The sequence below is a fragment of the Echinops telfairi genome, unplaced genomic scaffold (assembly GCF_000313985.2).
Source record: "Echinops telfairi isolate 266 unplaced genomic scaffold, ASM31398v2 ScPeMD7_70;HRSCAF=299, whole genome shotgun sequence".
Classification (NCBI taxonomy): Eukaryota; Metazoa; Chordata; class Mammalia; order Afrosoricida; family Tenrecidae; genus Echinops; species Echinops telfairi.
Genome location: NW_022103968.1, coordinates 31,360,709 through 31,378,313, shown reverse-complemented (window position 1 = coordinate 31,378,313; position 17,605 = coordinate 31,360,709). Strand labels below are relative to the sequence as shown.

At 52.9% G+C, this 17,605-nt stretch overlaps 2 protein-coding genes across 10 annotated transcripts; one reads left to right on the top strand and one right to left on the bottom strand.

Moving 5' to 3' along the window:
* Positions 1-224: 224 nt before the first annotated feature.
* EXOSC1 (exosome component 1) lies at positions 225-5,570 on the bottom strand. The gene is made up of 8 exons (XM_004701031.2): positions 5,523-5,570; positions 5,312-5,427; positions 3,921-3,995; positions 2,684-2,772; positions 1,817-1,850; positions 1,118-1,168; positions 926-1,010; positions 225-625 (listed from the first exon to the last, which is right to left on the bottom strand). Exons 1-8 carry the CDS (start codon positions 5,551-5,553, stop codon positions 519-521), a joined length of 588 nt encoding a protein of 195 aa, XP_004701088.1. The 5' UTR covers positions 5,554-5,570; the 3' UTR covers positions 225-518.
* Positions 5,571-5,809: 239 nt separating this feature from the next.
* Positions 5,810-17,566, top strand: ZDHHC16 (zinc finger DHHC-type palmitoyltransferase 16). 9 transcript variants are annotated; one of them, XM_045291550.1, is made up of 12 exons: positions 5,810-5,933; positions 10,370-10,493; positions 12,041-12,288; positions 12,467-12,661; positions 12,771-12,859; positions 13,166-13,279; positions 13,929-14,088; positions 14,222-14,269; positions 15,047-15,132; positions 15,958-16,081; positions 16,249-16,319; positions 16,996-17,566. In XM_045291550.1, exons 3-12 carry the CDS (start codon positions 12,046-12,048, stop codon positions 17,108-17,110), a joined length of 1,245 nt encoding a protein of 414 aa, XP_045147485.1. In that variant the 5' UTR covers positions 5,810-5,933; positions 10,370-10,493; positions 12,041-12,045; the 3' UTR covers positions 17,111-17,566. The 9 variants fall into 9 exon arrangements, with proteins under 9 accessions (XP_045147485.1, XP_045147481.1, XP_045147484.1 ...); XM_045291546.1 differs by adding an exon at positions 6,048-6,193 and having other exon boundaries at positions 15,958-16,319; XM_045291551.1 differs by having other exon boundaries at positions 5,811-5,933; positions 13,251-13,279; positions 13,955-14,088.
* The last annotated feature ends 39 nt before the right edge of the window (positions 17,567-17,605 follow it).

Sequence of the window (17,605 nt, the reverse complement as noted above, 5' to 3'; positions counted from 1 at the left end):
ACAGACTTAAAAGAAAGGAAAATCACTTGCTAAAGTATCAATGTCAATACTTTGTCATAAAATTAACCACACTAAAATGTTACAGAATCTCATCATGGGGAGAAGCAGATAGTGTCAGCGCATGAACTCTGTGAAGTCCTGTGCACATCACTTAATGAGCACGGCTGCAAAGGCGGCTTTACGCGTCATGACGCGTCCGGAGTCCTTTTCCTGCTCAAGACAACTGAAACTATAAAGGCCTTTTAATAAAAACGGCTTCTTTGTCACAGTGAAAAACCACGTACTTATAAGGTGTATCAGGAGGCCAAGGCTTTACACAGCATTACAAGGCTGATATGCTGATGCCTGGAGAAGAGGTGCTTCCTCCCTGGAGAGCTGGGAACCCACAGGCGGTCCAGATTGCTCTGCTAACAGAGCACGGGGCTGGCACATCCCTCTGGAGTCTCTAGGGTCTGCTACTTTCACGCATGCCCTCTTGGAGCCAGGCCGCCGCCCTCTGTGCGGGGAGGAGAGGCTTCTCAGGTCTGCAAGAACTCTGGCTGGACGCGCGCCACTTTCCGGAATTCTTTAGTGTGGGTTTTGGGGCACTGCATTTCACACCAGCTGATGGGAACCATCTGGACACCTGGAAGGGAAAAGCTGCTGATAAGAGTGGGCACCCACCTAATTGCCTGAGACCCTTCTCTTTTCAGCTAGGCATGGCGCCTGAGAGAAGCGGCTCCAAGCTAACCCTGAATCTCCCAGGAAAAAAGGACTTACGAAGTGTCCCCTTCCTTCCCCCTGCTGATTCCTTAGTTACAGAAGAATAGTTTAGTATCTGGAGTATCTACACCCATACTGTTTCCTAGATAATGAAAAACAAGGGAAGTGGGCACAAGCCTGGTGGCACTCAGGAGAGTTGCTGTGGGTACCCGAAGTGACCCACCTGATTCACTGTGGGCCACCACCACGCCCAGCTCATTCTCCGCTGTGGTCAGCAGGTAGTTGGACTGTGCATCACCTAGAGAGATCTAGTCACGTGACATTGGTGAAGGAAAAAGGAGGTTAAGTCTGGGTCCCCGACAGCTCCTTCACTACTTTGGTAAGGGACCAGAAGTCTGCCGAGACAAAAGGATACCACTTTGGCCAAGACAATATCACCTGGGCGGAAACTCTTATAAATTTCAACCTGTAAGGAAAGAACAAAAGTGGTAAGCGGAAGCACTTCTCCAGGGGTACAGGCAACTACCAGTTCCTCTAGGTGGGGCCAGTTTATATCCTAATTCCACAGGATGGAGGTGATCATTACCCAATCCACTCTATTGCTCCTCTATACTAGCACCTACTTGGGGTAGTTTTAATTCAGTAGCTCTGAAAGGGCCCAGAGTGAATCTGAGAACAGCAATGAATAAAGACCTAGCTTCAAAGAGAGTGAACAGATTCACCTCTCTCTGAACGACAGAGTGAGCAAAAATGATACGAGGAAAGGGTTCACAGTGAGGTGAATGCCATACCTTACAGTAGAATACAGCCAACTTCCCTGCACCCCACAGTTCTATGGGGGTTGAGGTACATCAGGTTTACAATGTAAAACAACTGAGATTCCTAATCTGAAACCCTCGGACTGCAAGTTGATTCTGATTCCTAGTGAGCCAGGTGTCTGAGCCTGTGAAGCTTTTATGGGGAAAGAAAGCTTCATCTTTCTTCCGAGGGTGGCTGGTGAGTTTGAACTGCCAACCTTGTACTGAGCAGCCCAACTAGTAACCCACTGTGCCACCAGGGCTCTTTGAGATTCCTCAAGCTATGGGGGAAAAAAGAAGAAAAGGAACCAACCAACCTTGTCTTTTTCAGTAGCTCGGATATCTTCCTTGCTGTAAAAAGGTAATTAAAAGATTGTTTGTAAGAAAAAAGTACCCTGCAGAGCCCTCACAGCCAACGAGCTCTGAGAGCAGACTGAAAGTGCCAGGAGGAGGCGGGGAGAAGCAGCTCCAGGGCCCACTGGAGGGGGGACCTCAGGGGACAGCCAGGCCAGTGCTGCTAACCAGAGAAAACCATCAGGCTTGGCAGGAAAGGCTGCCTCAGAGAAGTTGAACAGAAGCACTGTAGAACCACGTAGAGGTTCTGGAGAGGGGCTTAGAAGTTTGCAAGATGACTTGTTCCTTCTCGAAGAAGCCCCATAGGAATTGGGGAAAAAATTCTAACACTTCAATGTTACAATCCTTGGGGTTAATCTAAATTGATTTGAAAAAAAAAAGGGCATATTTCCTAAAATGCCTTTCAATTTGTTTGGTATGAATCACTCTGTATTGCTAATCCTCAGCTCTGCTCAGCTCTATCATCTTTTCAAGAAGAGAACATTTATTAAGTCTAAAGGGACAAGGACAAGACACCGACAGAGACACATCGTCTGGATGGGGGAGACCATTAGCATGAAGTCCCAATGGTCTCCCAGGGTTTGTTGGGATTGCTACACAGCTTTAAAAAGGATTTGCTCAATTCTTTTCACTTTATTTTAAAATTAATCTTTTCCATTTGTCCTAGCTCACACGTTTTGACACTTTTTGGAACACTACTGGAAGAGAATCCAAGGACATAGAGGAGATAGAGCTGAGGAGGAATGGCAACTTCCCTCAAATTGCAGTCTCCTCCTACCCTAATCTCATTCCAGCAGCTGAGATCCTCTGAAGAGAAGACTACTTCTTACCGGATAGTTCCTCGAAAAGAGTTCTTAAGGGGCGTGGACCCCACGTAGAGAATGTGCACTTTGGCAAAGCGGGAATTGATGCTGGAAACCTGTAGGCGAGAACAGATCAGCGGCCGTCAGTCCAAGGAGGCAGCAGTAAGCAAGAATGACAAGGAATCTGGTTCTGTCAAAATGTTGAGTCCGTGTTACAGGAGCCCTACATAGGTCTCCAAGGCTGTGAATCTTTATGGGAGCAGGCAGCCTCCGCCATCTCCCGCAGAGCAGCCTGAACTGGACCCAACACGTAAGCCCCAGTGCCTCCAGGGCTCCTGAAGTAGACTACCGCAGACACGTTAACGCCTACTTCTCTCTGCACAAGTGCTGGGTGTAAAGTGGAATACGAGCCATCAGGCCATCTGAGAGTGTTGTCATGGGAATCAAATGTGCTGATGTGGTATAGACTTTGAAAAGTCGGGAAGTTTAACATGAATCATCACAGTACTATAGCATACCTGGACCCTTCACAGCTGTTACTAGGAGGTCGACGCAGTGGGGGACTTTTAAGTGTATGCTGCAGCGCTATGTGGTATCTCGAGCACTAGCTCTCCAGTTATTTTCAGAATAACACAGATTTTTTTAAAAATTAAGTTTTAATGACCTATAACTCACGTCATACAATTCAATGGTTTAAACAAGAGTGGTGTGTCACCACAATCAATTTTAGAAATAACAAAGATAATTGGCTAGAGCAATTTATCAAGAAAGAAACTAACAGCTATTAGTTTAACATAGCAGAGGGTGAGTATGGGCAGGGAGTGCTGGAGTGCCACAGCATTCATCGGCACTTTCCTGGAAATGTCCTAATACACTGGATCTCTTTATCACCCTATGGTAGTCCTGTTTCTCAGACTAAAGGGGAAACGACATACCTAGGAAGTCAGCTCAGAGACAACTGCCTGGGCCTGCAGTGGACTGTACTGAACACTGTCCAAGAAATCTCTAGTACAGCACCCCTCAATAGAACTTTCTCTGACCGAAGTGCCATATTGGTCAATACAGTGGCCACTAGCCATTGTGGTTGGCTGAACACTTAATGTGTACCAAGTGCAATTTAGGATATGAGTTTTATTTTAATTTAAGTGTATTCCTATAGCCTTAAGTAGTAGCTAGTGGCTATTGCAGTGGGCATTTTCACTCTAGAATGATTACCATTTCAGTGATCACGTAGTGGACATGTTATAGCAGGAAGAACACTTACCTTACAGGTTACAACAGCCCCCACAGTCGGCATTAACTGGGATTCCGTCTCTCTCATCACAGACACCACAGGCAGCTAAAGAGAGAAGAATGAAAAATAGGTACGCTTGGGGAAAGTACGTGGCTTAATAATAATAAAGGAATCTCTTGGTCCACAGTTGAAGTGACATTGTGAATTGAGTAGAGTGCCTTAGAAGCGCTAGGAAATGTGTGGGCGAAGGGTCCTGAGGTATGGTGGTGGCGAGGCCTGTTCTCCTGGAATGTAAGAGACTAGTGGGGAGCATAGCTGAGTGCTTAATTATATGCTGAGGTGAGGGCTCAGAAAGATGATAGTTCTTGGCAAGTGTTGAACAAAACAGAGAAACAATAACAACAAAACCGTTCCCACAAACCGCTTTTCTCAGCTAGTGGGGCCAAGTAGGCTTCTTTGGGATGATAACCCCAAGAGACTAGTAGGAGGATTGGTCAGCAGGACAGAAGTTAAGCTAGTCTAAAGGGAATGGAAAGGAGGAACTAACAAGGCTATAGAGGCACCCAGGGGGTGCAGTGGTTGTGATCTGGGCAGCAGTTGGATAGGTCGTAGCAGTTTGAAACCACCAGCAGCTCTGTGGAAGAACTCCTGTAAAGAGTTAGTCTCAGAAACGCACACGGGACAGTTCTACCCTTCCCTATAGGATCACTGTGAGTCGGCTTCGAGTCCTTGGCAGTGAGTTTGTTTTTTACATAGGGGGCATGCGTGTTCCAGACAGATGGCCTATGGATAAAGTCTTTATGCCTGAAGAGAACTTCGCTTTGGCGAAAACTGGAGAAGCCAGTATGACAAGACTGCAGAGAGATGGAGAGAGAGAAAGAAGCTGAAGCCAAGAATAGAGGCGTCACTCAAGACCGTAGTGCTGGGTTATTTTCAGTTCATCGTCACCGTGCCCCACAGGCCCTAGCACATCGCAGCTGGGTGTACAGCGGCAGGGCGCTATCCGCTGCAGCGGCAAAGTCAAAGCCAGCCCGGCGGGCGGACCACAGCAGCTCCATTGCACTGCCCAGGCTGTACTCTTCCTCCCAGTTAGTACCACCTACCTCTGGGTTAGGGGCCCAAAGCTTAACTGGAAGAAATTTGGAGACCAAGCGTGCGTATCAAGGCTCCTACTTCACACTCAAAAAAGTCGATCCCCAACTACAGGACCGAGTAGAAGCACCCCTGTGGGTTTCCGAGGCTGTTCATGGTTACGGGAGTAGAAACCCTCGTCTTTCTCGGGCGGAGCGGGTCGTGGGTTCCGAAATGCCGACCTCGCGGCTAGCGGCCCGAGTCGCCACCCACCAAGCCACCTTCCTAAGAGCCGTGGCATCTAGGGCAGCCTAGGGGAAAGGCGACCGATGGAAAACCGTGGCCCTTACCGCGCCGTTCTCGCTGCTCTTGGCCAGGCAGCCGGCAAGCGACGAGAAGATGTAGCCGTGCCGGGTGTACGTGCCGCTGCCCGGGCTGCCCTCCTCCAAGTTACACAGACGTTCGCCTGCGGAAGAAACGCCGCGTCAGCCGCAGGCCCCCAAACAGCCGGCCGGGCAGCCGCTGTCCCTCTCGGGGACTCCGCAGACGCGGCTCACTTACCGGGGACGCAGTACCTCACCGGGGGAACCATGACTGCGCCGGGCCGAGGCCGGAGGCAAGAAGCCGGCTTCTTATTGGTGGAGTGCAGGCGCAGGCCCTCAGCAATCAGCACGCCCATTGGTGAGCTCTGTCACGTGACCCCAACAGCGCCTCCTGGAGGCGAAACTTCATTTCCCAGGTGGTCTCCAGGGCCGTCTAGGGGCGGAGCTCCGGGGCTCCTGCGCTTTGCGCCTGCGCCGGCGGTTCAGGATGGGCTGGCTGTGGGTCCGGGTCCCCTGGCTGGTGCTGCGGGCTGCGGGCCACGCTGTGTCGGGTTGATCCGGGCTCGTCTGGGGCGCCGAGCTGGAGGGGCTGGCAGTAACCGGCGGCGGAGGCTGCGGGGCTGAATTTAGCTAAAGAGAGAGGCGGCAGGTAAGGGCGAAGCGGCGGCTCTTGCGCTTGTCCTATCCCTTTTTCTAGGGTCGGGCCCTTCCCCGAGTTGTAGGGAGAGCCTGGTTCCTGCTCCGTCTGCGCCCCGCCCTGCAGGGAGGTGCCCTTCTCTGGCTGGCCGAGTTCACCCTCTGGGCACCTGTAAAGAGCAGATCCCGAATGAGACCCAACGCCACTGGCCCATTTCCCGGATTTGGAAGCTCAGGTTCAGAGACGAAACGTCGCTTGTGCACACTCTCGAGGTAGAGCTCACACCGGAGTGTTTTGTTTTGTGTGTGTGTTGTGTGTGTGAGACTTTCAGCCCATCGCCCATTTGGACCGCGCTGTCCTTGGGAAAGAAAACCCCGTCGGGCCCATCTTTAGCTTCTGACATTGATTTTCTCTTTTTCTCCCAGTCGGTTAGTCCGGAAATGAAGTCATGCACAGGAATAAGTGGTGCCCTTGACCGATGGTTGAGATCGGGGCTGCTAGAGACTGCAGACATTCTGAGGGCAGCAGCGTGGTCCAGAGGAGACTTGCCACGACTTTCCTTTCAGTTTCTGCCGCCGTCTGGTGGCTTTGGGATCTCTCGCCCTCCGATTGGGTTTCCCCGCGGGGCAGATGGTGATTTAGCGCCCTGGGAGGAGGGTGTTCTCCCGTGAGTGCTGTGGCCTGCAGTCCCCTGTAATTGGCTGACAGATGTCACTGTGGCCACGACTCAGTGCTCAGGGCTTATGTTGGGGGGACAGTGAAACTGTGCTTTGCTCCATTATCTCCCAAGTTGCCTCTGCAGGAGCCCTCATGGCACAGTGGCACTGAACTATTAACGGAAAGGCTGGCAGTCTGAATCCGCCAGCTGTTCTGGGGAAAAGATGTGGCAGGCTGCTCTTGTAAAGAGTATAGCTTTGCAAACCCTAAGGGCAGTGCCTCTCTGCCCATAGGGTTTCCATAAGTTGGGGTCTAAGGACCAGTAATGGGTTCAGGTGGTGAGGGTCACTGTGGAATGGTTCTCCTCCCCCTTCCTCTTTTTCATGTCTGCTTTATGTTAATTTCTTTAGATGAAAAGTGTATGTTTAGCTGTGGCCTGAGGATGACATACATATCTCTTCTCAGCATTCTCTCACCACCACATAACGTTGACGGTCTCTGGCTGCATACTTCACTCAAATCTCATCTGTGGCTCTGTGTATACAAGCTTTATGCTACATGTTTGAGTTGGTTTCACATTGAATTTGTTTTCTGAATGTCTTCTAGCCTACCTGTGGCCTGATTCTAATATCGGCTGATGTTTCTCACTGGTCAAGAAGAGTGTTAGGTAGGCAGACAGTTATTTAGTGTTGTCACATTGGTAATAGTGCCCTCGAAGGTATTTATAGGATTGGTAGACATCTGACTAGCGTTTCCACTTCTGCATCTCTCAGCCAGTGTTCCATGTCATTTGTTCATTGTGAGTTTTTCTGGAGTACTTCTGTGAGTATGGTATCGTACCAAACACTTTATAAACATCTCACCAAATCAAATAGAGGTTTTCATAAAGGTTTAGAACTGGGAGGACTTTAGCACTTAATCCTACCCCATTGCATGGTAACACAAGGAGACTGATTCCAGCAAAGCTCCGGGATTTGTCCAAGATCACAGAACTGCTTAGGGCCAACGTTGTCCCTGAAGTGTCCAGGGTACGGGCAGATGAGAAGAGGTAAAGTTAGCTTTTGAGGCACTTGTAGCCTATAGAGCTTTGAATTTCAGGCGGTGGGTGAGAACAATGGGAAAAGTGGGGAATCTGACATTTCCCACTCCCCCTAGATTTCATTTTGCTGTTGACAATATATGAGGGGCTTCAAAAGGCTTGTGAATACTGCGTTGTCTTTTAATTCCATTTGTCCAGAAACTTTCTGAAGTCCTCTGTACACAACACAATGTACGCCATCTCAGCAGTTTATGCAAGTACAGTTTGGTGGCGTTGATTATCTCCTTCCAGTTGAGCAACCCTTCTTTTCCTCCCTCATTAGCATGCACCCACAGCCCCCTCAGGGCCCTATCTTGTCTTCCAAGTCTCCTTTGTCCATTTGATCCCCGACAGTTCTTTAAAAAGCATAATCCTCAAGGCAAAACTTTTTAATTAGGCTAAAATCTTGTTCTCATTTAACCTGCCTTCAGGGGATATTTTGAGTTCACAGTTCAAAGATGATAGCAGGGCACTGATTTCAGGGATTCATCCATTTTCCCTAACTCCAGAAAGTCTAGAGTCCATGAGGATTTGAAAATCTGTTACGTGTTTTCTCCCTTTATATCAGGATTCTTCTATGGAATCTTTGACCAAAATGCTCCGTACCAATAGCCGGGCACCATCTAGTTCTGGTCTCATGGCAAAGGGGTAGCTGTTCATAGAGGCAGTTAGCCACACATTCCGTATCCCCAGACGATTCCTGATTCTCCTTCTGTTGCGCCAGGTAAACAGGCAACAATTAATTGTGTCTCGGATGCCCACTTTCCAGCTTTTAAGACTCCAGGCACTATGTACAGAAGTAGGAGGTATAACAGAAACCCTAAACATTAGACCAGTGAATTGGGGTGTCCCATCAAGCCATGCCCTAAACCTCCAAATGAAGGAGCCAAATTCTTTTTTTTTTTTTTTTAACATTTATTAGGGGCTCATACAACTGTTATCCCAATCCATACACACATCAATTGTGTAAAGCGCATTTGTACATCGTTTCTCAAAACATTTTCTCTCCATTTAAACCCCCGACATTAGGTCCTCATTTTTCCCCTCCCTCCCCGCTCCCCCCTCCCGCATGAGCCCTTGATAGTTTATAAATGGGTATTTTGTCATATCTTGCCCTGTCCGACTCTCCCTTCATCCACTTTTCGGTTGTCTGTCCCCCAGGGAGGAGGTCACACACAGTTCCATGTAATCGGTTCCCTCTTTCCTACCCATTCTCCCTTTACCCTCCCTGTTTTGCCACTCACACCACTGGTCCTATAGGGCTCATCCGTCCTGGATTCCCTGTATTTTCAGTTCCTATCTGTATCAGTGTACCTCCTCTGGTCTAGCCGGACTTGCAAGATCGAATGCGAGTCATGGTAGTGGGAGCAGGGAGGAAACATTTAGGAACTAGGGAGCCAAATTCTAAGGTATATAGTTGTACATAAGCACCCTTAGCAGCTTTTTAAAAAAAAATTCAGTTTTTTACAGGTGTACAACTTACAGATGGCAATTACATTAATTGGCTGGCAACTTTACCCTTGATCAGTGGTGTGAGTTTTCCATCATTGTTAACCCTCACTTATTTCTGCTCAGCATGTCTTCAAGCCCCTCCAGACTGGATCAAGACCTCCTAATTATTCCTGCTGGCTGAACAGTATTCCATTGTATGTCCGTAGGCACATCATCTTTTCCAGCCTTCTGTCTTTTATTTCCAGTGTTGCAGTCAACACTGGTGATACAAGTCTCTTCCCCACCCCCACCCCCACGTCCTCTGGGTATGTACCTAAGAGTGGAATTGCTGGGTCATATTCTGTTTTTTTTCATTTTTTGAAGAGTACCACCTTCCCTGCCAGTGGCTGAGTCGTTTTGCATCACCCCCCACCCCCCAGCAATGCAGCCATCCTAGCAGGAGTGAGGTTGTGATCCCCCTGTGATTGGACTCTCACCTCCCTGACGGCCATAGTGGTTATGCATTGGGCTGCTAATAGCAAGGTCAACAGTTTGAAACCACCTGCTGCTCTGTGGGAAAAAGATGAGGCGTTCTACTCCCGACAAGAGTTGGAGTCTTGGAAATTCAGAGGCCCATAAGGTTGCCCTGAGTCGTAGCGGATTCGCTGGCAGTGAGTTTGGGGTGGGTTAGTTTGTGCTCCATTTCGATGGCCTGAAGACACTGAGCATCTCCCGTGTTTGGTGGCGGTCCGAATGTTCTCTTTGGGGACATGCCAATTCAAATGCCTGGCCCATTTTATGATTGGATTATCTTCTTGTTGATAAGTTGTTGAAGTTTCCGACGTGTTTTGGCTCCTAGATTCTTGACGGATGTGTGGTTTCTGAACGTATTCTTCGACTCTTCTCCCTTCTTTGGGAAAGGGAAGGTGTTGGGTAGTGACCGAGAAGCTGTGTGCGCTGCCATTTTTCACAAATGAAGAGTGCAGTTGATAGGCTCACCATGGCTCTGAAACGCCATGCGTGCGGCGGACAGGCAGCTTGCCGTCCTCCACAGTGCAGGAATGAACAGTTGTGTGGACAACCCATGTGACCTACCTGGCTGTGCTGGGGTGATCTGCTCTGTCCAGATGAGAATCTGATGGCAGTGGCAGTCCAGGAATTTGAAAATACATGCTTCAAGGCAAATCTTGATTCCCAACAGGAGGAAGCCGGCTCAGAGAAGGTGGTGGGTTTGAATGTTTCCCCTTTTTCTGCCCCGTCACGCTCTTCTCTTATCTCCTAGGAGGTGCTAGGGATGGGCCGTCCCTTCATCCCAGTGCAGAGTGTGGGTCTTCTCCTCTCTCCCTGAGGGCCATGCTTCCTGGCTATCTGGTTGCCTTCGGCTGCTCTCGGGCCTGAGGAAAGAGGTAGGGTAATTTAGCGCTTTCTTTGCGAGGCCTTCGGTGGGGCAGAGCCAGGTGCAAGGAGAGCACCGTGCTCCGGTTACTGAATTGAAGCCTCCCTGGAGCTGAGCAGCCTCCTCCAGTTTCTGCTGGGTTTGAGCCGCCTGTTAAATAAGTCAGTGGAAGGAGTTGCTGAGGACAAAGCAGCCCTCCGGGCCATTGCAGGGGATCATCAGATCACTTCTTTTCTGATCCAGTCCTGTAATCTGCAGATGTGAGCCGGCCATTGGAGGAATTGGGTAGAGCATCCAGCTTCTGCGCAAGACTCTGTGTTGGGTGGGAGGGACAGACATGATGTGGAGGAGGTGGGGGTGCTGGCAGAGGTGCCGTTTCATGGCACCTGAAAGGGGATGGCCAGGAAGCTTGGGCCCAGGGACGTCAGGGAGGTCCCTTCCCACCACACTCTTTCCTGCCTGTGGTACCTGGAGCTGCCTCGGGGCAGGACTGGAAGTGGATAGGAGGTAGCTAGTGTCATGCAAGGGGCAGCCAAGCCATCCTGGTGAGGAGCCCGGGGAGTTCATGGTGCCAGGGTAGGCTTGCTGGCCCGCATTGTTAGCCCTGAGCAGGTGAGGAGGAGGAGTAGGAGGAGAAGGAGGAAGAGGAGGAGCTTTTTGGCCAGGACTCAAATAGTGTCATCTAGACGCAGACCCACATGCCGGACACTCACCCCCCGCTTTCAGAGCCAGCTGTTTGTCTCGAAGAACACTTGTTAGGAGGAAGAGTGATGGGCCAGGCAGGCAGGCGGCCCACACTCCTGCTAGTAGTCCAGCTACGGAGCGAACTCCAAAGACCCTGCAGGAGCTGCCTGCTTCTCTTCCACGCCTCCCCCGTGGCCCTGACCTTGGTGATCGAGTGGTGCTGGCACAGAAATGCCACGGGTGGCTTAAAAAAACAAAACAAATGTATTTTCTCTTGGGTTGGGTGCCACGAGTCCAAACTCAGGGCTGGCGAGAAGGCCCTTGTCCCTTGGCATTCTTGGGGTGATGTGTTTTCCCCCCTTCTCCCCTTGAGTCTTCCTGTGCTCATCCAATCCCTTCTCTCTCAAAAGACATACCCCACACCAATACAATACAGTACTGTACCGTACTGTCCCATACCATACCGTACATCACACTACAATACATCACAAGGAAGCCCACTCCCAAGTGGGACTTGGGGCAATCCCAGGTATAGAGGTTGGGACTTAGAACACACTTTGGGGAGACATTGTTCGGTTCATAATAGCCCCATACTCTGGATGCTGACCACCTGAGATCTGCTGCGCACCCACTGGGTGAAATACAGATACGGTGTCTGCAGGTTTAGAACCTGCAGTCCTCCTATGTGACATGGTTACGACCTTGGCACTGTGTGTTCCCTAGAGCAGTATAGTGACCTTTCTACTTCCCACAGCTGGTGGCTGGCCCACAGCCTTGCGTCTGTCATTGGAGCTGGTGCTCTGGGCATGCCCGCCGGTGGGGTAGGGAGGCACAGGGACCAGGCTGGGTCCTCACGATGGTGTGTCTTCTTAGGAGACATGCGGAGCCAGCGGGGCCTGCTGCTGGGCCCCGCCCGCCTCTGCCTGCGCCTGCTTCTGCTCCTGGGCTACCGGCGTCGCTGCCCGCCCCTGCTCCGGGGCCTGGTCCAGCGCTGGCGCTATGGCAAGGTCTGCCTGCGCTCCCTAATGTACAACTCCTTTGGGGGCAGCGACACGGCCGTCGAAGCTGCCTTTGAGCCGGTCTACTGGCTGGTGGACAACGTGATCCGCTGGTTCGGGGTGGTGAGTGATGCCCAGGGAGCAGGGAAAAGGATGTGTTGGGTAGGAGAGGGGCACAGAGGGGCACGTTCGAGAGACAAACCGCTCTCCTTAGGGAAATCCCTACATCTACTGAGGCATTGACACGCAGCTGTGGCTGGGTCACCCGACCCACCCTCTGAGACCTCGCTGGTATTGGCAGGTGTTTGTGGTGCTGGTGGTCGTGCTGACCAGCTCCATCGTGGCCATCGCCTACCTGTGCGTCTTGCCCCTCATCCTGCAAACCTACTCGGTGCCACGGCTCTGCTGGCACTTCTTCTACAGCCACTGGAATCTGATCCTCATCGTCTTCCATTACTACCAGGCCATCACCACACCACCCGGATACCCACCCCAGGTGGGTGCCCATAGGAGCAGGGGGTCGGAGTTGCAGGCTGTGGGGAAAGGGCTCCTTGGTGCCCTCTGAGGTGCTGCCACAGCTGCCGTGCGGGTCTCCCCTTGCTCAGGGCAGGAACGACATTGCCGCGGTCTCCATCTGTAAGAAGTGCATTTACCCCAAGCCGGCGCGGACGCACCACTGCAGCATCTGTAACAGGTGGGTCCCGCTTGTGCCCGCTGGGAGCCCCCGCTGGGCCTTCCACTGTAGCCCCAGGGCAGAACCTAGACCTGCAATTGGACCATGACTCTCCTGGCACACACACCTTGTCTCAGCTCCGGTCCTCAGTCTCCTGGCAACTAGTCCTCAGCGTGGCCCCGTGAGTTACGTGTCTTTGCCACTAGTCGAGACTGGGGTTTGGAGAGCGGTGTTACCTTGCCCAGCGTCACACAGCCGACAGGTGAGAGAACTGGGTTTGAAGCAAGGCCTGGCTGTCCTCACAGTCTGCCCTTTCCACCTTGGCAGGATGCTGATCCCAGTAGGAAAGGCTTGGGACTGGCCTCCCGGGCGCCTTGGTCACTGTAACAGAGCCTGTGTCCCTCCCTCACAGGTGTGTGCTGAAGATGGACCACCACTGCCGTATCCTTTGCCCGAGGCCACCTTGAATGTTGCACAGGGTCAGTGACCACCAGGCCCAGGCTTCTAAGCTTCACTTGGAGCAAGCAGAGGGCTCCCGAGGAGTACCCGGAAGGGCGTGGGGCTCACCATCTCCAGAGGGAGGAGAAGGCTGGCAGCCTCTATGGGACCATCTCCTTGGAGCGTGGACTTTATTCCAACAGCTTCTCCTGTAGATACCATGCCGACACCTAATGGCTGGGTACAGCAAAGATGTCTGAGCTTTGGTTGTCCCCTAGGTGTGTCACACACAAAAAACACTGGTCCCATTCTGCTGTCCCATGGGGATGGCTGATTGACCCCAACTCGGGGAAAGCCTGGGCTTCGTCCTCCCGTAACAGTGACAGTCTCAGAAACCCACGGGGGTGGCTGTGAGTCAGCATGGACCGGGTGACAGGGCGTTGGGTCTGGCTCGGGTTGAGGCCTGGGCCAGATTCACCGAATGGCTTCAGTGTTCCTTCTTTCCTGCCGGGGCTTGTGGAGATTCCTTCGTTTTTTTTTAACCACCAGCAATGTCCCTGCCTTTGGGAAATAGTCCTTGGTGACTGGAACGACTCGGGCCTGGGCGACGCTGTCCTGAGTCACTGGCCCCTCCTTGACCACGGTCTTCCAGCTTGCCCTTAACCTGTGTCTCGCCAGCCTGGCTCAACAACTGTGTGGGCCACTATAACCACCGGCACTTCTTCTCCTTCTGCTTCTTCATGACGCTGGGCTGTGTCTACTGCAGCTACGGGAGCTGGGACCTCTTCCGGGAGGCTTATGCGGCCATCGAGGTGAGCCCACGGTTAGGAGCACAGCACTTCAGCGAGGCGCCTCGGGGTGTGCAGTCTGCCCCTCAGGAGTGGGCTGGCAGCGCCTCATCCGAGAGGCCGAAGGGTGTAATCAGCACTGTTTTCAACCCCTTAGAAAATGAAACAGCTCGACAAGAACAAACTGCAGGCGGGTGCCAACCAGGTGGGCCGACCCCACCCCACTGCCTCCTGCTGCTCAGGCCTGCGGGTAGTTGCGGATGCAACAGGGGCTGGGCTGACTTCTTGGAGGAGGCTGGGCGAGGGCCCCCTGCAGGTTGGACAGGGGGCTGTTCTTGGAGGCCTGTTCTGTTGGGTAGCCGGCCAGTCAGGCTGCCTGTCCCAGGATCCCCTCCGGGCTGAGCAGCGAGTGCAGGGTGATGGCCTGAGCAGCAGGGGCCTGGGGTCTGTGTCACAGGGCTCCCGAGGCCCCAGAGCTCGCTGAATAGTTGGGTCGTTTTGCTCCTGGGCTGTCTGCATCCACGCCAGGACCATCCTGCCTCCTCGTGTCTTTTAGGGCAGTACTCCTAGCAGGTCTTGGGCTCATTAGGTGCCCCCCCAGGTCTCCCCTTTCCCCCATTCTGTTCACCTTGGGTTTGGGTCTGGTCTCCCCATGAGGAGGCACCCACAGAGCGGAGGTGCCCAGCTAGGGAGTGTTCCCCGGAGCCCCGTGTGTGTTGTCCAATCTGAAGGCCCAGGCTCGGCGCCCTCTGTGCTTTGCCAGCTTGTCCAGGCTGCGCTGCCCAGTTTGTCCACATGGTGGTGTCTCTGAGCTTGTGCCCGCCCTGCCGACCCCCCAGCTGCTGCCCCCGACTCCTGTGGCTTGACTCCCGTCTTCTTGGCCTGGGTTGGGGTCGCTTCCTTCCCGCTCTAGTTGCTAGCAGTCACTGTAGACGGAGATGTGCCGGAGAGCGAGCCAGGCTCTGCCCTTTTGTTTTTCTAGACTTACCACCAGACCCCACCACCTACCTTCTCCTTTCGAGAAAGGATAACTCACAAGAGTCTTATCTACCTCTGGTTCCTGTGCAGGTATCCACGTTTCTCTCACTCTCTCCTCCTCTTTTGGATAGTTTAAGGGAGAAAAAGTTTCTCAGGTGCCCAATACCAGCAGGAACCCATATCTGTATAAACTGCACATCCTGTTCTAATTCAGGCTGGCAGTCACCCTTCCCGTGTTTTGTGGCAGGGGACACTTCAGGGCCAGTAACTTGCATTTCCGAGGAGAGAACTTCGAGGGGGACGCTGGGGCTGATGTCAGTTCCATGCGCTCAGACTCCATCTCTGGCCCCTACACCCTCTCCCAAGCATGAGGGTTCTTGGAATCATAGCACATTTTTTCTTAATACTTTATTCATGGACCCTGTAGCTGCTTTTTGCTTAATGATTTTTATAGAGATAACAAAGTAAAAGTGGAACTCGGAGACAGGCCACACCCCACACACTAGACGGTCTGGGAGAGCTCTCTGTGGGCCTTGTTGCCACCATGACTCCCACCCCTGGAGGCCCCACGTGCAGGTAGCACTGCTCCCGGAAGTTTGTCAGGCTGTGTCCTTTAGGAAGCAGACCACTAGGCCTGACTGCCACGTGCGCGTTAAGCACTTCACCACGAGGCCCCCAAACCACAGCTACCACCAAACCCATTGCCATTGAATTAATCCTGACTCAGCCACCTTAGAGAGGGGTAACCGAAGCATTAAGTGTTTTCAGAAGCAACCAGCTTCGTCCTTCTCCAGAGGAGCTGGCTGGGGGTTTGAACTGTCAACCTTACCGCTGGCAGCCTCATGTCTGGCCCAGCACCTTTGAGCGGTCCCTGGGTAATCATGACTGTTCTGGTCTTTGCCCCGCCTCTTGTAGTTCTGTGGCACTCGCCCTGGGTGCCCTGACTGCCTGGCACGCTGTTCTCATCAGCCGAGGGGAGACGAGCATCGAGCGGCACATCAACAAGAAGGAGCGGCGGCGGCTTCAGGCCAGGGGCAGAGTGAGTGGGGCCGGGGCCTGCAAAGGGCACCTGCCGTCCTGTCAACAGCCAGGGCCTGCTAGAGCCAGAAGCCTGCCTTGCCAAGCCTCCACTGAGCTAATTAGCTGTGAAGTTGGGAGGGGAGTAAGTGGAAGGACCTCCTGGAAACGTGTTCCTTTTGGCTCTAGGCATTTAAGAATCCATATAACTACGGCTGTGTGGACAACTGGAAGGTATTCCTGGGCGTGGACACGGGGAGGTGAGTAAGCGTCCTGATAGTGCTGTCCAGTGGAAAAGCCCCAGGCCAGTGCGAACTTGTACAGGAGTCAGGAGCCAGTATGGCTGCTGAGCGCCTGATATGTGGCTGGTGCCCCTGAGGAAGCCACCTTATTTCACTTGAGCCCACAACAGCCACCTGTGGCTAGCAGCTGCCGTGTCACAGTGCAGGACTAGAGCTCAGTGTTCTGGACCAAAGGGGCTTAGCTGCAGAACCACCTAGTTTAATAACGGGCATGGCTTCAAGACGATGAGCCCAGAATCCGGACAAAGCGCTTCTCCAGAAGAGCCCTCCAGTGAGGGCAGTGCCTGGAATCTGAGGGGTGGGGTGGATTTATTGACAGAGGCCCTAAGGCGACAAGTGAAGCAAACTCGAGCACAAGGCCAGAGAGTGCCCATTTCCCAGATGGGAACCGAGGCCGCAGTGGCGGCACTGCCCCCGCGCTCTTCACGACCGTCCTATTCTGATCACTGGCACCCCCTGGAAGGTCAGGTGGGAACTCGGGGAGGCCTTCCGAGCGGCCTTAGCTGGGCTGAAATGGGGAGGCGAGGGCACGGTTGCCGTGACTACTGCCTCGCTCCATGCCTGCCCGAGGAAGGCATGCCTGCAAGGAGGACCTGGAGCTCTTGAACTCAGAGGCCTCTGTCTTCGCTTGTAGGCACTGGCTCACCCGGGTGCTGCTGCCTTCCAGTCACCTGCCCCACGGGAACGGAATGAGCTGGGACCCCCCTCCCTGCGTGGCCACTCCCTCAGCCTCTGTGATGGCTGTGTGAGCGGGAGTGTCGGCTGGGACTGTGACACTTGTTCAGCTCCCTGCGTGGTCGCAAGGAACTCCAAGGGCAGCTTTTCTTGGAAGCTTTGAGCAACAAGAGCCACCAGTGGACCTGTTGTTGGAGCCCATGCAGGCCCGCCCACTCAAGGCAGCCTGCTGGCCACTGGGGCCACAGCAAGGCCCAGGGCGGGGGAGATCCTGGGACCGGCACCCCTTTACTCAGGCAAACAGAAGCTCCAGGCCCAGACTGGGGTCAGGCAGCTAGCCAACTTGCCCAGTGCTGACCACAACTTGGGCTTGGCCATCACATCCTCCACTTGCTGGCTGAGAAAACACCAGACTGGTGCCGCTGAGATCCGGCTTCTCAACAGGGCAGACTGCTGCTGGTGGAGGCCACTGCCAGCCACTGCTCACATGCTGCTGAAGGGGGGAAATAAAGGTATCGGCTTCGTAAAGATTTGTGGCTTCACGCTTTGCCTTTCCTGTAAGGCAGGGA